The 22,866-nt window shown below is 40.3% G+C and overlaps 1 protein-coding gene across 3 annotated transcripts in view; it reads right to left on the bottom strand.

Annotated features, from left to right (window-relative positions):
- The window catches only part of PIEZO2 (piezo type mechanosensitive ion channel component 2), a 292,504-nt gene that overhangs the window by 65,796 nt on the left and 203,842 nt on the right, over positions 1-22,866 (bottom strand). For all 3 annotated transcript variants that reach the window (XM_033069248.1, XM_033069239.1, XM_042779576.1), the window contains 10 exons: positions 18,881-19,004; positions 17,052-17,299; positions 16,243-16,391; positions 15,316-15,489; positions 12,151-12,192; positions 6,157-6,189; positions 5,566-5,813; positions 2,410-2,570; positions 1,311-1,487; positions 1,010-1,135 (listed from right to left, as the gene is read on the bottom strand). In XM_033069248.1, the coding sequence (XP_032925139.1) occupies positions 1,010-1,135; positions 1,311-1,487; positions 2,410-2,570; positions 5,566-5,813; positions 6,157-6,189; positions 12,151-12,192; positions 15,316-15,489; positions 16,243-16,391; positions 17,052-17,299; positions 18,881-19,004 (1,482 nt within the window). The remainder of the gene's footprint in view (positions 1-1,009; positions 1,136-1,310; positions 1,488-2,409; positions 2,571-5,565; positions 5,814-6,156; positions 6,190-12,150; positions 12,193-15,315; positions 15,490-16,242; positions 16,392-17,051; positions 17,300-18,880; positions 19,005-22,866) is intronic.

Raw genomic sequence — 22,866 nt, 5'->3', positions numbered from 1 at the left:
ACAAACATACACAAAAGTCGTCTGCAGAGGTTTAGCTGTCAAGCATTAACTTTCCGAAACAAGGATGTTGGGTAGAGAAAATTTAACCTGGGCACTCTTTCACATGAACTGTCACGCTTCTCTCAGCTCCTTCTGTCCCAAAGCCAGATTGACAAGGATGCAGTAAAGGGTGGCTATGAATTTATTTTTTTATTTATGTCAGGTGGGACATCTGCCCTATGGTCAATAGGAGAGAGGATGTTTAAAAAGACCAGCTCAGAAAAAGTCCCTCAAGGAAGTCATAACTGAAGCAGAAGTGGCAAACTCTAGATCTCTGTTCTCTGGGAAATATTTGGGACAAGTCTCCTGATACAGGTGCCACTGGGATTTGTATATTTTCTGACAACCTTAAATTGTATATATAGAATATTGGAGATTCTTTAAATTAATAAGAGATTTGGTTTTCCCCAGGACTTGGCACATTTTCACTGTAAGTAAAGTTTTTTAATCAAGACAGGAATAATAAAATATTGCTCACAGGCATCAACCAAAACTAAGAAGAAAAACAATAGACATCAATTTACTAGTGTTTGAATGAATGATTCTCCTAACTCATTATATTTTCTAAACTGTGGCTAAGGAATAAGCACTTAGAAAAATTAACTTCTAGTACACACTGTCATTCAGGGCAATTACTCTAATTAGACCCATCAGTCCTTTGGTACCTGAAAGCCATGTATCTCTTAATTACTTAGAGTTCTTAAATATAACATTTCTTACAGAGATTTTAACAGATGGTAGAGTCCAAAAGTGATAATTCTACATGAAAGAATAATTTAATTGGTACTGAATCCCTTCTGGAAATGTTCTGTGCAAGAGATGTGGTTTTCTGTTGCCTCTTTCCCTCTGTACTTGCCTATTATCAATGGTTTGCATTAAATTTTTTGTGTGACAGATTATTTATTGCAAAGACAAAGCTACTTTCATCACAAATAAGAAAATATCTGAAAACAGATAACAAAGAAGTTACCCTTAAGTACACAAGAAGGGGATAAGACTTTCTCAATCCAACCCACTCTGCAGGATCAACTGGCCCACTGTAGAGCACTGAGGTTTTCAGTTCTTCTAAATCGACCTTAGTTTCATTCTCTCCTGGCTAAAAAGAAAAGGCAACAGTTACAAAACATAGCTTTAAGACTTCTTGGAAAGGGTACGATAATAACAAGAACACATCAGGTGAACTGCTATTTTTGTACTTGATATGCTTCCTTTTGCTCTCCTTCACTGAAGAAGACAGCAGCCAAATCTTTTTAATATGCATTTGTACTCACCAATGTACAGTTACTGGAAAAAGTCTTGGGATCAATAGATGTGAGCTGGTATAACATTTTGCAGACAATAATCACACATGTCCAAACAGTGCAGATACTTGATGCCAGTGGGCGAAACTGAGCATATGGCAAAGCAAGAGCCCAGGCAATTAAAAACACAAAGTTAAACAGAGACACCTGAAAACACAAAAACAGTACAGAAATTACATGGAGTAACAAAAGAACTGAGAAAGTTTGACCTTTTCCACTGCAGGTAAAAAAAAAGAATCATTCAAAAGAAAGGGACATGCAGAAACTTTGAGGAAAATACTGAAAAAAAAATTACAACAACACCCACAATAACACAGACACAAAGTAGTAAGTGAAGAAGGAAAAACTTTACAGTTGGTTTAGGAAGAAATTTACCACTTACATAATATTAATACTATTAGAATCACAAAATTCCATATCCTCCTTATCAACAGATGTGAAATACAAAGGACCACATGCAGCTTCTGCTGCTTTAGAACACATGAAACAAGGAACAGATGGCAGAGATCTGTGAGTCTGTGCAACTCACCTTCATCCTGACTTCTCCCCCATAAAAAAAAAGTGAGAAAAGGGATTTTTTTGGGGGGTTTTAATCCCATCTTACTACCCTGTTCAAGAAATGGCTGTCCCACAGAGAACTCACACTGCCCATGCCAAAAGCACAGCTAAAAGTGTTGCTCCCTTTTTCTTCAGGCATAGTTCCACATTCTCGTCTTAAGTACCAGACCAAGTTCAAGTAATTTTCCTACATGTACCTTCCCTCCCATCCTTGGATGGTGCCCACAGACAGATTGAGCAGGAGAGGGGTTATGTCTCTTAAATCCAAAGAATTGGACTAATAAAATTTTAATATCTGGAGAAAAGGCAGGAGTTGAGACTCCTAAAACAGAGAGAATGTGGAAGATGTCAAGGCAGGTTCCAAGCAGGTGAACAAACCCAGCTGGATCCCACAATTTCAATGAGGTCTGACAGGAAGAAGCCCTTTCCCTACACCTGGGTGTGTAACCACATGGCAGATGCTAATAAGTCTCCACAATGTGTAAGAGTTTGACAGTGGGTGTTTACTTGCCTCTTTCACTGTGACCCAGATGATGTAAGAGGAAACAATTTTGATGATGTGCAGCTCCAACAGCCACCACACAAAGACTTGCATCTTGTGAAAATACTCCAGGAATTTCAAAAACAGCACTGTAAGGCGGTCAATCACCAGATGCCACTTGTTCCTTAAGTCTGCAGGGATGTTCAAGCAGAATCATTGTAAGGACAAAACCGGAAGGTCTCTGTGAAAAGGAATACTCCACTAGACAACAATGAGCTTTCTGCTTCTCTTCTAAGCCTTACAGCAACACAAGATGGAGGATAAAGGTACTGCTCAGAGGTTAACTAACTAAAAATGGGGTTGAAGCCCACTTAGCTGGGTGCTTTCCCCTCTGGCCCACATTCCCTGGAAGGATTCTGCACTGGAAAAGCAGCACTGGTGGCCTCCCTAGCCAATTTTGCTTTTATTCCTCTCTTCAGAGCTCTTTTTGGACTCTTGTCCTCCAGTATTTTTGGACCTAAGCTTAGAGATCTCACTCAGGAACTAATTCCAGCCCTGGTCCTTTTCCAGCTCAGAAAAATAAAAATGTTTTTGATGCTTGGAAGCTATGGACCCAGCCTGTTTTCAGAAGGAACAGAATACTACTACTACTACTACTACTACTACTACTACTACCACTACTACTACTACTACTACTACTACTACTACTACTACTCAGAAAGCTTTTCAGCCAGATTAGAAAAAATCCATGCACACTAGGATGTGGATTCCTGTCACAAGGGCTTAGACAATCTTCAGAGGTCAGAGTTATCTAAACTGCTTGAAACTAGCAGAGCCTCTTAGTATGACCTGTGCCTTCACAGGAAATCTAAATCAAGAAAGGCAAACTGTAGCCCAGTCAAATATTTCCCTCAGTTGAAAAAGCTTTATCAAGTGGAGATCATGAAGCTGGGTGAAAGTATCCTTTCACAGGGGTGTTTGGCTAAAAAAGCCATCCTCTTTAGTGAGCAAGCTTGTGGTTTGTGTTACACATGAGTGTACATGACAATACATTTGCTGAACAGTGCTCTGTAAGTGGCAACTTGGATTGTGGGCTGGCTGTAAAACTGTTTCATCTGGCTGGTACATATTAGTGTAGAGTTTCACACTGTATTCATGGTTTCAGAAGCATTTTGGAGATTAGGAGGGATTTTGCATGCTGTGAGAACATTTTTATATCAGAGATGGAAACATTTGCAAGGGATACCAAAGTACATCACTGTCTAAGCTGGTAAAAATGCAAAGGAGTTATCACCTTCTTTATGAAATTATTTCAAATTATCACTTTATTTTATACGTAAAGCACACCAATATGGTTAATCCATGCATATTTGTGTGAAGAATACATGCACATGTGTGTGAAAAAGCAGACTTCTGAAACACTCATCAAATAAATTCCATTTTTTTTTCTTTGCCTTTTTTCTCCAAACAGAACTTAGAAAATCCTAATAAAAATGCTGAGTGATGTGAATTCTGTAAGCACTTAATTAAACTTGAGAAATTAATTAAGCTACAAAACGCTAATCCTATGTGTGTTTTTATAAGAGCAATGAGAGTATTTAAGAGAAGTCTTTACAGAGTTAAATGTTCTCTCTCATTCTTTCATTGCATTTGTTTTCATTTGCAGTGTTGCATCATGCAAGATGTATCCAGACAGTGCCAGTTAAGTGCAGCAGGCAGATAAAGTGCTCTGTCTAGCATGGCCAGGCAATATACACACATAAAATAAAATAAAATAAAATAAAATAAGATAAAATAAAATAAAATAAAATAAATTTTTTGCAGGTCTGACTGCAGCCACTGAAAGATTGTACGACACTCTGCAGTGAAGTCTGCACACATGAACGTGTTTAATGTCTGGTCACATGGCTGCGTAAAAATGGTGTAACTCCAGTAGAAATAAATGCCATGTGCAGCTTAAAGATGGATCCCCTTGTGCTATTTCCCATCAACACCAGCTGCAGCTCCCCATTTCCCTGCTTGCATGTGTCACTGCACAGACTAATGTCCACCAGCTGGCCTCTTTTCCCAAAGCCTTCCAACAAGCTGGGATGGCTGGAGTGCACCAGACCCCTCACCCCTCACCCCTCACAGACAGTATAAAAGTTGGCCAATAAAGGTTTCCATGGCCCATGACCACGTCTGCAATGACAGCTGTTCCAGCCAGGAAAGGTAAGTTGTTTCAGCTGAGGTTCAAGCACTGGAACAGGCTGTCCAGGGAAGTAGTGGAGTCACCATCCCTGGAGGTTTTAAAAAGTCGTGGTGGTATAGGTGTGACATTTCGGGACATGGTTTAGTGGTGGATATGGCAGTGATGGGTTAATGACTGGACTCAATGATCTTAAGAAGTCTTTCCCAACCTAAATGATTCCATGATTCCCTAGGGCTGCTAAGCCTGATGTGCTATCATTTTGCCTTGACAAAGATCTTCTCCCTATTTAGGTCCTGTGAATACTTGGCATGAATAACTAAATTTGTAGTAAGGTACTTTCCAAAGAATACACCTTCCTTGGGTGTTAAGTGCTCTTTCCTAGTTTCATTTTTGACTCATATTACAAACTGAGTTATGGTAATAATTCATTTTAGAAGTTCATATTAGAAATATCAAGGATGACAGTATAAGTCATACCCATGTCTGCCCTTAAGCTTTTTTATGACCATCTGGCATCAATTACACATTCCATATTCAGAAGTGAAAAATATGGCACTAATGTGCACATAAATAATGAAGCAAAGCCATTGGGACTTCTAGGGAGGGGTGCCTTGAAAGCATGCAGTATCAGATATTAAATATGTATGTGTATTATTTTCTTTGTTGTAAGGAGATTCCACTCTAAAGAAGTACTTAGGATTTGGGGTAGCTTTCAAATAATCTAACCCAGGCCACCTAGAAGAAATGGGCACTGGGCACTGTTGGCTTTTTTCTCTCAGCATCCTACAGTACAATTTTTCCTAAGAAGAGCCTTAGCCTTTTGAATAATTGACAACTAGCCATCTGCTCAGTTCAGGCTCTTTGACACAGACTGCATGTGAAACTAGAAGGAAAACTAGTGATTGAAGTTAATAGAAATGACCAGCAACAAACCACCTGTTGACATTATTGATTAGGACTGAGGAAGGAAAAAATTGCATTTCTGCAGATCTTACCTGTAGCTTCTTCTCCCTCTGATTCATTGTCTTCATCGTCATCATCATCATCATCACCATCTTCCTTATCCTCATCTTCCTTCTCTTCTTCTTTTCCTTTTTTGACCCTCCCTTTCCCTCCCTCCCCCTCTGGCTCTTCCATTCTTTTCTCACCAGCCTCTTCCAGCATTTTATCCTCTTCCTTTTCTCTGCTGGCTGTTAAATTCATCATAGTTATGTCAGGTAGGCTTCCATCTTGGTGCACCAGTCTGTTGGTAAACAGTAGCATGTCAGCAAACTGAGGAGTAATGACATCGAAGTCTTTTTCAAACTGTATAATTAGAAAAAAATAAACTGTTCATGGAAAATGCCTTAGAAGTAGAAAAGTTAATGATTCTGGTACTCTCTCCAAACACACTCTGAAAATCGAGTCTTTGGAAGGTATTAGTAACTACTTTTCACTCAGATACTAATGGTTAGTTAGTAATGAGTGGTATTGACACTTAAACTTGACATTTTCCCCACTGGAGAAAATGGTCAGAGTTTAAGATGTAGAAGCATGAAATGACATTATTTAAAAGGAAACATTTCATGACTTCACAGGGGACTTACTCATTTTGGTGGTTTGGTATTTTTTTCTTGAGGCTGCTCAAAGTAATTGGAACAGAAAGAAAAAGGGAGATGAGAACAGAGGGGTTACAGAAGAAGGTCATCGACAAATATGTCATGCTACATCACAAGTCATAAAGCATTCTCCTACTCCACCTGCAGAAGCCTTCTGATGCCAAGAGCATGCCATCATGACATTCATGGGGTGCTTCTATAAAGAAACATGGATTTGCAGCACAGATGGAAAGGGAGAAACCCATTTACACCAGTGCTAAACATGGTCAGTGCCGTACCATGTTGTGAGTAATGCAGCTGAACCATCACAAGTATCTGACCTATCACTGTAAGTGCATTTCCACCTTCCGCCAATTAAAAGATGGACCTGGAAAGCCAAGGAATTTGAAAGTTTTTCTTCCAGCTATAGGTTTGGGAACAAATAAAAACAAGAATTCTACGGTTGCACCTTCAGAAGATTTTCTACTATCTGTCTCTGATAGTGCCATTCATTCTCTCTCTTTGCCACATCTCACAGAAAATTTTTCTTTAATTTATAATTGTCTCCATCTAAATCTATCAGTAAGTTTCACACTGCCAAAACTGGGATATGACTGATTCAACACTGATTTCTCTAGTGCCATGGTGCCTCTTTCCCCCCCTGAGATTATTCAGTATATTATTTATTAGAGAAAATAAATATTTTCTTATGGTTTTCTTTCTTCTCCCACAGCCGTGCTGTTGGAACTCACCTCTCATAGTTGCAGAAAACCCAATTTGCCTTTGAATATGACTCCTTGCAATGAAGTCTCCCTTTGGCAAGTGCATGATGAGGTCATTAAATGTTTGGTTATGCTATTGAAATTACTATACTCAGCATACTTTCAAGCACCTGTAAGGCTGTTCTAATATATGCTATAGTACCATCTCAGGGTGTATTTTTCTTGATATGAAATTCTGGCCTATAGGCAGGAAATTCTGCCAGTTTTAGGATTTTTACAGTTCAAGAAACCAAAAATCTATATTTTTTTTCCTGATCATTAAAAATTAAGAGACTAGGCTAGGCAGTTAATTAGAAATCAAACAAGCAGAATAATTTTTCAAGAATTTCTGAGTTGCAGTTTCTTCAATATGGAAACTTTGTTGTCTCAAATGAAGGAAAAACTACAGAAATCTGACTAAACCATCCTGAAGTAGAAATACCATGACAAAAAGCATAAAAGGTTGTTTAAAATTGGAAGTTTAACAAGACATTCAAACACCAAAAAAATACCAAGTAACAAAGTTTATTCACATTTTAGCCACATTCATGACTAAAATTCCTCATCATGAGTTGGGCAATGAAACTGAGTGTCTAATAACCTGAAAAAACCTCATACTCAAGAATTTATTTGGACGCTTTGGTTACTGAAAATAGAATCATAAAATAGTTTGGGTTGGAAGGGACCTTGAAGTATCCACTCCCACTGCCCTGTGCAGTGATACCTCCCAGCAGACCAGGTTGCTCAGAGTCCCCTCCAACCTGGCCTTGAACATGGCCAGGACTGGGGCATGCACAGCCTCCTGGGACAACCTGTTCCAGTGTCTCACCACTCAACAGTAAGGAATTTCTTCTTAATTTCTCACTTAAATTTCCTCTCTTTCAATTTGTACCCATTACTCTGTGTCCTGTCATCACAGTTCCTGATGAAAAGTCCCTTTCCAGATTCCCTGTAAGCCCACTTCAGGTGCTGGAAAGTTGCTGTGAGGTCTCTAGGCTGTTCAGCCCCAACTTTCTCAACCTGTCTTCATAACGAAGGTGTCCTTATCAGGACACCTCTTATCAACTTTGTGCCTCTACTCTGGACTTGCTCCAACAGTTCCAGGCCTTCTTATGTTGGAGATCCCAGAGCTGGGTGCAGCACTCCAGGTGAGGTCTCACCAGAGCAGAATAGAGAGGCAGAATCATCTCCTTTGACCTGCTCACCACGCTCCTTTGAATGTAGCCCAGGAATCCATCTGGGCTGTGAGTGTATGCTACCGCCTCCTGGTGAGTTATTCATCCACCATCACACGCAAGTCCTTCTCCACAGGGCTACTCTCTGTCATTTCTCTGCCCAGCCCATCGTGTGTCTGGGATTGCCATGACCCAGGTGTAGGGTCACCTCACTTTGATGAACCTCATGAAGTTTGCATGGGTCTGCCTCCTGAGTGTGCCATCCCTTCCATCCAGTGTGTTGACAGCACCACACAACCTGGTGTCCGCAGCACATCTGCTGAGGGTGCCCTCAATCCCACTGCCTATGTCACCAACAAAAATGTTGAACAGTCTCAGCCCCAGTACTGGTGTTGAGAGACATCACCAGTCATCACTGGTCTCATGGACAATGAGACTGACCAACTCTGTGTGTGGCCATCCAGCCAGTTCATTATCCACCAAGTGGTCTCTCCATGAAAACCATGTCTCTTCAGATTGGAGACACGGATCTCATATGGGACAGCATCAAACACTTTGTGTAAGTCCAGGTAGACAATGTCAGTTGCTTTGCTCCTATTTATTAACACGGCACCCTTATCATAGAAGGTCACCAAATTTGTCAGGCATTATTTCCCTTAGTAAAGGCATGTTGGTTGTTACCAATCATCTCTTTTGGGACTCTTTGATAATTTTCATATCAAGTCATAGATCTGCTAGCATATACACTAAAAGGATATTCAAATCTCTATAAGGTGACTAAACATCAATGTTCCCTAAAATGACATAACTAACTCATATTTACCTAAAACTCTAATAAAGTACCAATAGGAGGGTCATGTATAAAAAAGAGAATTTTCTGTTCAGTTCAAACATTATAAAGATCCCTGGTTACTCTAAACCATCAGAGCTCATTTAAAAGGCAATGCACCATGAAATGAAAGTAACCATATAATCAGACAGGTTTTGTGTATATGCAATTGCACTGATTTTTATGAAGTATCCTCCCAAGTGACTTTTATAATGAAAAAATCTACATTCACACTGTTGTAAATCAAGGACTTAATGACTTACCTCAGTGTAAATTGGACAGAAACACAGTAACTCTATAGGATTTGGTATGAGTGGACTCATCTTTCTCTTATTCACACAATTCCCATTTGTGTTCTGGAGATCCAGGAGGCAAATGGGGTTACAAATATTGGTACATGTAATATATATACCCGATAAAGCTTCAGTATAAGTTTAGTTTCCAGTAGGCATAGTTTAATTGGTATTGAGGCTTGAGCATTGGATCATGTGCATAGGAGATCCAAGGATAGATAAGAAGCCCTGCCCACTGTTTGGAAGGTTAGCCTATTTGGAATCTTTCTTTGAAAATTTCTTTATGTATTGCTAGGGTTGTTTTTCCAATTTCTTTATCTTTTTTTTTTCCACTACGAAATCGCATTATATGGCAACCGACAACTCTGAGGTTTTACAATTAAGAACTTAACTAGTTTAGAACTTTTAAAACAAGCTACCCATACATCTTCACAGCTAGTGAGATATGACTTCATTGTTGGAAGCCAAATACTGGTGGGAAATTACCCCAAATAACATAAAGGCATTGTGTCTGATACTAAGGAAGAGAAGTAACTAAATAATAATGCCGGCAACAAGCCTTGAAGGTACAGCCACTATTGCTTTTAGCTGAGAGCATTTCTTACTCTCCGGTTCATTAACTAGGGTATCAATAATGAGAAGTATACCAATAGATCTAGTTTTTGGCAACAAAGCAATTTCAGGGGCACTAAAATCAGGCATGTGCATGGTCCTTGCTGGATTCCTAGTACTTTCATCTATTCATAATTTACTAGAACAGAAGATTAGTTACAGTAATTTCACGACCATAAGGCGCACCCTTTTGACTAAAATTTTGGCCTGAACCCGGACGTGCGCCTTATAGTCCGGTGCACCTTATATAATGGACAAAGTTGAGAAATTTGCCAAACCGGAAGTGTGAGCTGCAATGGGGGGGCGGTGCCGCAGGAGCGCCGAGTCGTGAGGGGTGGCGGGAGCAGATGGCTGCAGCTGGCAGAAGCCGCGTGGGGAGGGAGGGAGCTGCCCCCAGCCCCAGCCACCGCGTGGGGAGGGAGGGAGCCAGCGCCAGCACTGGCCTCGGCCCCGGCCCCGGCCGCTGTGCGGGGAGGAAGGGAGCTGCTGGCCCTGAACTGCTGCAAGCCGCGGCCGCCCCGAGCTGCACCTTGCCAGCCAGCGCCGGAGGCAGGCGGGAGTGCTGAGGCCCACGGCACAGAGAGGGCGCCTGGGGCTGCATTTAAAGGCTATGCCAATTTGTGAAAAATGTTTGCAAATTGAGAACCTGCCAGTAATTCGTTACTTTGTTGTGTGCAGCGCAGCTCCTCACTGCAAAAAAAAAGTGCGCCTTATATAATGTAAAAATTTGTGAAATTTGCCGACTCCTGGAGGTGAGCCTTATAATCTGGTGCACCTTATGGTCGTGAAATTATTGTAATTGAATGCATTATTACGCATTTTTGTCTTTGGTAATCTTTTGCCATTTATGAATTGCTTGAAACTTTCTGGCTAAAAGAAGTTCTCCGTATTTTTCATGCAAAGCCTTAAGAGCAGAAAGCTTTCTGCTCTGCAGAACACTCGCGACCCCTCTCCTGAATATTTGGTCTCCAAGACTCTGAGCACACAGTGCCCTACCTCCACTGGCAAGACCCTGAGTGCCTTTACAGACTTTTGAGGGGATACGCTGCTTGAATCCAAGCCCTGTTGGGGTATGTGGACAGGCCAGGAATCCTTGGTGCAGAGGGTCCCTCTCCTTTCATTGGGTGCTGCTTCCATGCTGAGGCTTCCACTGCTGTGTCTGTGCCTGCTCCCATGCCTCCTGGACCCTAAGCCTGACATGCAGACTAAAACCCTGCTTTCACTGCAAACCTGGCTTATCTCCATGGACTCACTGGGGCCTTACCAGGCTGGGCTGACCCTCTTACCAATTCCAGATCTGATCCTCACCCTCTGTTGGTGGTCCATGTTCCTGACTGCCCATGGATGAGAGCCCCGCCTTGCTTCCTGGCCATGCCCCTTGGCAACCAGACTGCCTGCCTTAGCCAAGGTGCTTGCCCTCACCACTCCCTTAAACACAGGCTGTCTCTAGACCAGAATTCCAGCCCTGGTGAACTTTTAAGAACAGTGAGCCAAACTATGTGATGACATTTGAAGAAGGAGCATGAGCATGAGTCATAAATCAACTTCTTGTTAGAACAGGTAGTCACAAATATCTAAACAATGCATCTTCTTTGTATTTCTGTTTATATTCAGTAGTGACAACAACTCAGAAGTCCTTCTATTCTCAGTTATTATTAAAAAATAGTTCACATTTATTCCAGTCAAGTATTTTGAAAGGAACCTAATTTATGGAACAGTTTTCAAGATGCCATTTATAAAGGGATGATCATGATGGCAGTTTTTCTAGTTTGGATTCTGCAGCACCCAACTCAGCCCATGAATTAACAGCCTTAGCATGCAGCGGGTTCAGTGTTCTGTTTCCAACTCTGCAATTGCAGTCTGTACAAACTTGTAAAGCATACATATTTACCTGAACAGGCTCCCAAATTTCCATTCTTACATGCTTGGAGAAAGACAGGGGTGTGTGTCTGTGTTTGTGTGTCTGTGTGTACATAGGCACATGCAGGCATGCATCTTTCCATGCACAGACAAAGGGTAGATAAACGAGCCTCCTCAACCAAATCTATTGTCTGCAGCCAATTACAAATAGCACCAATTATTCCTGCATTGAGGCGTGGGCAAAGTTTAGGAGAATTCTCAGCTGGGAGAAGAAACTCACAATGTATAAATATGCAGAAGAGGTGTATTAACTGCTTCAGCAGCTTTAGGAAACTGCAATACCTGAACAATGTTATCTCCCTGCTTACTTCACAGTACTGCGCAGCAAGAACATACTTAGCTTTAAGGCAACTAAGTAACAAAAAAAATTAAGGTATATTTGTTTTAAAGGAAAGGAGGAATTAAGTACCCACCTATTAATTATTAGATATACACGGCCATTGACTTTGGCATGGCTATGAGGTGGGAGATGAAAGCACAAGATGAAAATGGGAGATGAATTAGAGAGAGAAAAGAAAACTGTTAAAAAGGAACGAACGCACTTTCCTGTCTACCAATGTGTTATGACACATTGTCATAACAATGCACACTCTGAAATTTTAACATACACCATGCAGTGGTAAGTCTAGGAAGACTATAAATGCAACTCTTAGACATTTAGATCCTGTGCAACTTCAGTCAGAGCTACAGATAATTTTCACAGTCCTCAAAATGTGAGAACAGTCTTTACTGCTTTAAGTAAGCCTTAGAACACCACATTTTAAAAAAATAATATTTTTATTTAAAAAAAAATAAAGGTAATTATGTCAAAGAAATTATATACCTCACAGCCTTTATCTCTGACATCCCATAATTCAAGGTACAGTAAGGAAATGGGTTTGAAAGTCCTAATCAGACAATATTTTCTTTCTCTTGCAGATGTGAAACTGAGACACTTGGCTCTGACACCTTCATAAACAGTGAGAAGTGCCTCATTCAGCCAGTTCCAATGTGTTTCTGTGCCCTCTCCTTGCAGCTAGCAGACCCTTACTCTTCAACTCACTCTGCGAATTTTCTCATAAGAAGCTGCATTTTAATAAATGAACATTCTCAGCAACTTTAACAGGACTCTTCAGTTACACACAACTGTAGTACTGTAATCACACCTGGCAGTTCAAAGGCAGATGGAGGCTCTGGACATGCTTTCTTTATTGCTTTCATGACCAGCTCTCAGCTTTTGTGATTATTTTAAGTTTACTATTAAAAGGACTGAGTTTTGTCTTGTTACTCAAAATGAAGGTTCTGTTTCTTTATTTAATTTTTTTTTGTTGCCAAAGGTGCAGCATGAAAGCAGCTTAGAAAGGTAAAACATTTGTTAAATGAATGCTAGTGTCTTCAAAGCAAAAATGAAAATTAAGTTTTAGTAGCTTTGAGAGAAAATTACACATATATATGAATCTTGAATCTGTTTTAATTGTCCCTGCAACTTATCGCTAGCATTACTATTAAAATGAAGTTAGTTGTGTTAGTTCTCATCTAGCTTTATGAATCACCAATACAAATATCAGGTGAGCTCTTATAGTGAAGCTTTGAACTATAAAGTCAGCTGATGCTCAGTAGTGATTTATTGCATCAAGGGAAGAAAAGAGCTGGATTTTCATATGCCAGGCGGTGTTAGTAGGAGTACAAACCAAGAAAACTGTTCTGATTTGGATATTGGTCATAATAGTTAAAGCTGCTCAGGAGGACCAAAGGAGGTATGTGATATTTCTGATTTTGAAAATACTATAAAATGGCAAATGTAGCACATACATCACATTTAACAGCATTCTAATTCCAAGATTAAAAAGCTGATGATATCAGATGATCCTCCTCATCTGTGACTTTAATAAAAAGCCTGCTACGACAATGAATGTTCACTTTCAACATGGTATCTCAAGGCTACTTATTCCTGGCAAAAAATGTTTGCTCACAATGCATTAAAACATTTTGTGTCTTCACCATCAGCAGTTCCATCCTTTGGGAATAAAGTGACTTTAGTCATAGTGATCCTCTTCATGTCAACATTTGGAAAGATGTATAATATTCTTGTATCTTTCATGTGTAATGGAAAGATTGCCAAGCAGCAGTATCACAGGCAAAGTGAACCATCAAAATCCAGGGTTTTTTGTCTTTTTGTTCTGTGTCTATTGGATCACACTAGAAGGGAGGTGGAAACTTCCTATGTTACTCAGCACAAGTGCAAACTTTGGGCTGCAAGAGAGCTTGAGGGGTTACTGCAAACTGTAAAGCATTCTCCCAAATGCCTCAGCCCAGCAACAACCCCATTTCAGCTCAGACACATATCTGTTTTCAGGACTTGGCCAATTCAGAGCTGTTAACACATACTTACTGCTGCATAAAAGCCTGGTATGGGCAAGGGAAGTTTGCTCATAGCAAAGTGTCCTTGAATCTACCATCACATTTAGCAATTCAAGAAAAGTGACAAGACAGTCACAGACAGACATTTCAAAGGTGAGTTTAATCCCCCCCACATATTTATTGGGGAATTTTAGCAAGTTTGATCTATTCTGGTCTTAGCAATTATTTAAGTACAGAAACTGGAAGCATTCCATAAAACTGGAGCTTATTCTCATGGCACTGTATACCATACACTGTGAAGTAGCTTCATATTGAATTGAATGTATGAAAAATATCTGAAATGCTTTGTAAATCTTGCATAACCTAGAACATAATTCCTTGTTAAGTAACTGGTATTATTCCATAACACCAGTTATATGGTCTATGCAGCTAGTCCCCATTCATAGAAGATACACTTATCACTAGACAGGGGAACATTCTAAAAGTAGGGTCTAAATTAATAGTTTTTTTTCAAAGAATGAATGGAATTGTAATTGTCATTGTATAACACTAGTACTACGAAACCATTTCTCTCTCTTATACTCCTGGCTTGGGATCTTAGGCCAGATTGGTTTTTATGCAGGAAAATATGTAAGTATTGAACACTGGAAAAATTATGTCCCAGATTCATGAAGAAATGCTAATGAATGCCTGGATGAAATCACCAAATGTCTAGCATCGCCAAGGATCAGTACTGTGAAAAGTAACCACAAATTAGGAATTTTTCCATTTCTACAGTTCAACTTCACAAAAAGGCCTAACTGTTCAATGCAAATGTGTCATTTTTGTCACAGATCTCCTAATCTTCATGTAGCCCTCAAAATGGACATTGAAAAAAAAAAGTGACCCAAAATAAAAGCTGTATTTCTTATTACTGACAGAAACACACATACAAAAGTGCACACACAGTAACTAAGTACCTAACTCCCATGAAAGGTCAAAGTCAATGAAATAAATACATAAATACCATTTGTACATTTGAAAATGTACCCTAAAATGAAAAAGTTCAGTGTGCAGGGGAAAATGGAGAGACACAGATACTTTGGTTGTAGTGGGGTGCTGGATACTGTGCATTTTCTTTTTAAGCTAGGTAGTCATAGCAAAGGCAACTAACATCTACTGAAAATTGAGCATTACAAGATAGTCAGAAACAGCATTTATACAGATAATCAATAGTTCCATTTACTTTGCTTCTTTACCTGTAAATAGTGTTGTCCTGTTTGCTGGTTACAGCTTTTAAATCAGTGATCTGGAGAAACTGATCATGGAAATAGTGAAGGTGTAAAATACACACCAGTAGGAAGGAGGTGGGGATAAAGATACGTGTAAATAGATCACCCACAGAAAATTGTTTTAATCCAAGGTCCTCCAGTCTGGAAAAAAAAAAAAAGTATTCTGAGGCATTTTTTCATGCAAAATATTCTTTCCACGAGACATTACTACAAATTGCTTGCAATACGAAATAAGGCGATAGTACTTCTTATGTGGTTTTGGTTTTTAAAATTCTCCCTAACTAGCAAGTTTTACAATGCAAGTATCTTGTGCAAGTATCTTGACTCAGTAATGTAGAGAGGTACTGTAAATGTACAGCCAAATGAACAAATCCTGCCACAGATCTCTTCAATCAGATGAGTTTTCTCTGACTGAAAGTCCTGCACCGGAGATTCACTCATATTGCTTATACTTTCTAATGTAAACTCCTCACGAGAAATACCCAACTCATCACAAGGATGAAGAAACCCAGTCCTCCTTATTAGCAGTAGAGCAGGTTCACTTTCATCAGTTCCAAACATCCTGCAGATCTACACTTAATCTCTCCCTGGATCTGGCTCCTATGGTCAAAGTGTGGAAGAGAAGTATTGTCACAGTATTGAGAACAGAAGCAATTCAAAGGTAGCCAACTGGAGAAAATATGATCTGAGCTCCTCTCTTGGTCTTGCTCACTTCTATGGTTACACCAATAAATCTACAGCTTCATAACTGAGTGCCTAAAATCAGCTATGCCTGAGAATGGCTGCATGATGTTTTCCTCCCATAAGAAGGAAGACTACTTTCAGATCCTTCCATCATGCTGAAGAACGCAGCGATCCAAAGATAAAAATAAAAAATTAATCAAAACCACTTACTTCCTTTCATCCAGACCTGTCATGTTCTTCCACAACCCAGGGAATGACTCAAACTGGTATGTGTAGATGAAGATAAGTACCAACATCGTGTAAACAACCACTGACATCCAGAAGTACTTTAAAATTTTTCTCCACCATTCATAGTGTACCTGAAAATCACACACTAAAGATGCTGACACAAGCTGAAGGCAAAGACACTGATAGAAATATTGACAACATTGTACTGTCAAACAAGGATGAAGAACACTATTTTTCCTAGCTGGTCTGAAGTGAGCAATGATTACCCAGCAGCAGGCACAGATTTTTGAGATAGTTTTTACTCCTGATGCAAACGCATCCAAGTAAAGACTTGTGCAAAAATGTCTGATGAGACATGGACCACAGACAAAAAGTCACGGACAGCACCAGTCACCTAATTTCGTCACCATTAGGTGATGAAAGTCCAGGAGAAGAGGGACTCCCATGCTCATTGGGATGTGGAAGCTGTGTGGACTAGCTGTCACAAAGAACTGGTATGCTAGAATGTGCACAGACTCAGAATTTTCCACAAAGGTTCCAAAGCTTAGGGTGAAGTGGCATGGCAGAGCAGAGGTGTGCATTGTATCTAATTTACGTGCACTTTGCCTGTTACTACAACCAAAAAATAGAGAAAAAATTAGTCTTATTCCCTTCAAATGGTGTTACTCTGTTTTGTCTAACGAAAGAAAAAATTCACTGTTCATGAATTCTTGGAGATACCTTATTACCAAGCTAAAAGTACAAATAGTTCTATTTAAAGTTAAAATTCAGTTAACACAGTTCTCCCTTACCTGGTAGAGCGCCACACAGAAGAGGAACAGTACCATGTAGATGATTTTGTACATGACAATTGTACCCTCAAAGCTGACAAAGAAGAACATGCCCCCACAGACGTAAATCCAGTACTTGATTAACATAGCCATCACCAGGTTCCCCAAGACTTTCATAATATCCTGTTCATCCTCCTCCTCTCCCTCCTCCTCCTCTTCCTTCTCCTCTTCCTGTTCTTCTGACACTTCTCCCTCTTGCGACTCCTCCTCTGCAAACACAGAGTCACATTTGGCCTGTCTCTTCTGGCGACTTTTAGTAAGAATTTAAATGGGTGGAAAGTAAAATCTCTGCACACAACACAAAAACTTAAAACTCAATACACACAGGAGACAGTTTTTTCCTAATCATGCATGCCTACAGAGGAAGGAAAAGGGTTTTAACTTCATAGGAGCTAAATCCTGCTGCTGGAGCCATAGGGCACATGGCTATAGATCCTTACCAGACACCCGTCTTTGCTTCTCAAATGCCAGCAGTTGTAGTGGAAAATGAAAGCCAAAGGGTTGCATAACGGATAATAGCCAAAACACTTTCCATGGCAATGCTTATACTCTCAAGTAAGCAATCTTTTAAACTGGGAAACAAAGAAACCACCAGCACCACCAGAAACCTCTTATCTTGAGTTTAAACTCTTATCTCTGTTTCAAACCTCTCGTCTTGAGTTTCGTCCTTTAGATAATGTGTTTATCTCCAAAAACCACCAGCAAGGGAAAACATTAACATAAACCCAAACAAGCTAAAAAAAAATTTAAATGCTGCACTAACACTGCAGTTTTTGGTTTTTTTTAAAAAACTACCACTTATTCAAGTTTTTGTGCTGCACTTGGGCCAGAAAAGACAAGCTGCTTTAGCCCTATGAAGAGGTCAAGATTACCCAGTTTTTAACCTTATGAGGGATGTGGTAGGCAGGGTAAGTGTCCCTACAGCAGCAAGTAATTGTGCAAGAATCTAGATAACAGGGCCGGCCAAAATCATACAGTACAGTTGCTTTTCATTGAGAGCATTATTGAAACTTCACCATCAAAAGGCTTGTCCACTCCTTTTGTCCCACTCACTATCCTCAGGCTCTTGCCTTGAAAATCCTTGCAGTATAGCTTTGACACTGATCAGATGTTTTACTGAGACAAGGATTGTAATTAATCAGAAACAGAACCACACCACTGTTTCCTGGGCTCACATTCTACCATTTCAGTGCACTGAACTTTTTCAGTTTAACATCCTGAGGGAGAGAGGGCAAGGAATGCTTGGAGAAACATGTGCCCAGTAGCAAAAGAAAGAATAGGTGACTATGTTGTTAGAAAAGCTGAATCTATGAAAGCAAACTTTGCTCTCAGGCGTGCTTGAGCCCCTGCACTGAAAAAATATGTTTATTTTTTCCACTGAAATTTGTAGTTCTACTGCTGTGTCTGTAGAAGAGTTTATGTACCAACACAACTTCCAAAGAATTTAGCTACTTCTCCTAGGTAAACTCATCTCCTGGATAAACTTCAGGCAATGAATTCCCTGGTTTGAGTTGGGAACACAGCAGTAAACTGATCATTTGAAAGTTCCATGATCTTTCCAAAATTTTTAGAATTAATTTTTAAAATTACCTCCCAGTAAATAACATTTTATTTGAATTTCTTAAGTGCTAAATTTTTTTACTTTTATGTCTGATGGATTGCTGCACATAGATTTTGTAATATCTTTCTTAGCTAATAACAGATACCTTGCTAATTGCTTTCAGCATCAGAGAAATGCAGTAACTGGAACTTCTAGCATGACTGAAGGACTAAATTGGATCTGGCTTTACCTTTTTCTTCATTTTCTTCACTTCCAACTTTGACCTCAGATAAAGTAGCTTCTTTTAGCCGAAGTGCTTTCTGTTCAGTGAGGTGTTGCCTAAGCAGTAGCCAGAAAGTAATTGTGAAAAGAATCTGCAAACAAAAATTAAAACAAAAACAAAAGACTAATTGTATATACAATTAGTATATACAAGCATAGGTTTTCACAAATTTTGCATGCCTTTTTTTTCTTTGTCTCTCAGAAAATGGCAGTGATGGCACCAGTGTCAAAGTGCATCTTAGGGAAAGTTATGTTATTTAGGACACATCCTGCATTACAGAAAACTTTGCTTCATTTGCACTTTTCCATTTCTTAAAAGTACTCAATCACATGCATCTATTCTTCAGGTGCTTAAACACAATTAATTTAAAAATCAATTTTTTGTATGCCTTGCAGCTACAGAAGACCCAGTGTTTGATATGCCTTGCATTTGCAGCAGCTACAAGAGTTGAGATAGCTCTTAATTCTTTTAAGAGCTTCAAGAGATGATAATTCAGTAACAGCAGGATACCTTAGAAATAAACCAATCTCTTTAATGAAGAGTGCATTTCTGTGTTTTGCAGAAGGCTTGCAATATCAAGAGATGGACAAAATTTAGTAAACAACATGATGTCTGCTGTCACACTTGATTTTATGCTCACTTTCCACAAAGTTTTTGCTAATTTCCCTTTGCAGGAGGCTTATTTCACTACATAACTAGAAGAACAAAACTTCAAAGAGGAAGCACGTAAGAGTTAAATACTTTGCATACAATACAATGAAAAGGTCAGTGGTACAGTGTATTTTTTTTTCTAACTCACAAGACCTAATGGGGAAAAGGATTGCTCCCAGGAGATGGCTTTTTCTATTGACGCTGCTGATAACACTGAGCCACGGCAGCTCACTGTCAGCCTGTGTGACTTGTCACAGCTTTCCCAGATACCTCCTGGAGCTCTGGCTATTGAAACTCAAACTTTTGAGACTGTAAGACACAGACTTTCTTCTGCAATGATCAGTTCTGACTTCCTGCCACATTTACTCCCTTGCTCTACTTGGCATTTTCAGAGCCAGAGCTGGCTCTAAGAAAAGTCTAGAAGTTTTGCAGATGAAAGAAATGCTTTTAGTCACCTTTTACAGCATAGATTTCATCTCATTTTCAGACCAGGAAACACATATAGCACTCAGACACTTATGCAGAAAAAGTTACAGTACACTTCTATTCTTTCTGCAGAATACAGTATCCAGTCTTCATTTAGACTCAACCATTATCCAAAGGATTTAAAATTAGGAATAAAGGGAGGGGTACAGAATTGCTAATGCCCTAAAGAGAGACTGATGGACAAGGCTAACAAGCAAAGGGTGCCTGGGGTGATATGAACAAAAGAAAATACACAGTCAGCAAAACAGGGCTTATGCAGGGTCACCACAAGCATTTGTATATAAGGCAATTACTTCAACACAGCCTTGCAGGGAAACCTGCCAGATTCTTTCTGGGAAAACGGCATGTCAGGTGCCCCTCTGAAGTGCCTGTGCACTAGAGCTCTGCAGCATGGGGAACAAACCCAAGCAATTAGAGATCTCTGCGCAGGGCTGTGGTCCTGTTGGGATGAGAGAGACAGGGTGTGATGCCTTGAATATTTGCAATACAGAGCTACAAGCTACAGGCTCTTTAGGAAGCACAGGCCAGAAACATGCAGAGGTGAAGTTGGGATTTGCATGGCTACACAGTTGGAATGCAGACTTGGCCTGGGGGTGGAGGATGGACTAGGTTATCTGGGAGGAATGCAGAGACTGGCCATGCATGCACAGACATGGTTAGAAAAGCCAAGAAAAGCCTCAAACTGAGTCTGGCAAGGCATGTCAAGAGCAACAAGATTTGCTTCTGTAAACGCCTCAGCAGAAAAAGGAAGGCTAGGGAAAATTTAGGCCCACTGCTGACAGGAGCAAGGGCCCTGGTGTTACTGGGTGTGGAAGAGGCTGAGGTACCAAAATGCCTTCTTTACCTTAGTCTTTGCTAGCAAGACTGGCCTTAAGTAAACACAGTTCCTGGAGATCATGGAGAAGTCTGAAGCAAGGAAGAGTCTTCCTTTGGTGGAATAGGCTTGGATCAGGGAATATTTAAAGAAAGAGGGCATACATAAGTACATGGGTCCTGAAGGGATGTACCCAGGAGCTGGCTGGTGTCACTAGTAGGGGTTACACTCAATGACCTTTGATCAAATGTGGTGATGGGAGAATTACTGAAGGAAAGCAAATGTCACTCTTATCTTCAAGAAGTTCAAGATGAAGGATCAAGCCTGGACAACCTCACCTCAATCCTTGGGAAGCTGACAGTGGTGAGATGCCAGAAAAAGTCCTAGATAAGGTGTGGATGCTCCATCATTGGAAGTGTCTGAGGTCAGGCTGGATGGAGCTTTGAGCAACCTGATCTAGTGAAAGATGTCCCTGTCTATGGCAGGGAGTTTGGACTAGATGATCTTGAGAAGTCCCTCCTGACTGCAGACCACTCTGTGATTCTAATGTTATGGAAGAGCTAATCCTGAAAAACATTTCCAGGATTAGTCAGAGTGTATCCACCCAGGGAAAGTCATGCTTGACCAGCTTGATAAACTTTTATGATAAAATGACTGACCTGGTAGATGAGAGGAGAGCAGCGGATACCATCCCTTACTTACAGAAACCATCTCCCATAAGATGCTCAGGGGGAAGCTGATGAAGTGTTGGTTGGATGAACAGACAGTGAGGTGTACTGAAAACTGACTGAACAACTGAGCTCAGAGAGCATTGATCAATGGCATAAAGTCTAGTTGGAGGTCAGTGATTAACAGTGTGCCCCAGGGGTCAATACTGAATCTAGTCTTGTTCAACATCTTCATTTTTGATCTAGATGATGGGGGATGATTTGCTCTCACCGAGTTTGCTGATAATGCACAACAGGGGGGAGTGGCTGATTCACCAGAGGGTCATGCTGCCATCCAGCAGGACCTCAATAGGATGGAGAAAGGGGCTGACAGGAACATCAGGGCATTTAACAGGTAAAGAACAAAGTCCTGCACCTGGGGAGGAAGAACCAGCTCATGCACCATTATGTGTTGGGGTCTGACCAGCTGAAGAGTAGTTTGGCAGAAACAGCCTGTGGATCTTGGTGGATAACAAGTTACAAGTAAGCCAGCAATGTGCCCTCATGACAAAGAATGTTAATGGCTGCATTAGGAGGTACTGACAGCAGGTTGAGGAAGGTGATTCTTCTTCTCTACTCTGCTCTGGTGAGGGCCACAATTTGATTGCTGTGTCCTCTTCTGGCACTGCTGTACAAGAGAGATGGAAGTACAGGGGAGAGCCCAGTTGAATAGCCATGAAGGGATTGGAGCCCTATGTCTTCCTATGAAGAAGAAAAAAAGCTCAGGGAGAATCTCACTCAATGTCTACAAATATCTGAAGGGAGGTGCAAAGATGTTGGAGCCAGACTCTTTTCAGTGGTGCCCAGTGATGGGAAGCGAGGCACAAACTGTAACATGGGAGGTTCCCTCTGAGTATCAGGAAACATTTTTTTTCCTGAGAGAGTAATTGAGCACTGATACAGGTTGCCCCAGCATGTAACAAGAGTTTCCACTCATAGGGATATTCAAAAGCCATCTAGGCATGGTCCTGCACAATCAAGTCTAGATGACTCTGCTTGAGAGTTGGACCAATCACCTCCAGAAGTCTCTTTTGACTTCAACTATTGTGTGATTCTATGAAAGATAAGTAGTGAATTTTATTCAGCCTAAAAAATACCACAAAATACCTAATGGCATTACAGATGAGACCAAATCACCATATATACACAATAGCTTCCTTTCTTGACAGCATCTGTTTTTAGACAAGATATTTGATGATATAGCCAATAAGAAATAATGCCAAAAGGAATGAAATATTAAGACAATTAAAACTCCTTAGAGATTTATGAAGTCATTGAAAAAAAATGTAGAACTC

Source organism: Catharus ustulatus, chromosome 1, assembly GCF_009819885.2.
Source record: "Catharus ustulatus isolate bCatUst1 chromosome 1, bCatUst1.pri.v2, whole genome shotgun sequence".
In the NCBI taxonomy this organism is placed as follows: domain Eukaryota; kingdom Metazoa; phylum Chordata; class Aves; order Passeriformes; family Turdidae; genus Catharus; species Catharus ustulatus.
Note: the sequence above shows the minus strand (reverse complement) of the source record. Positions and strands in the feature narration are given on the sequence as shown.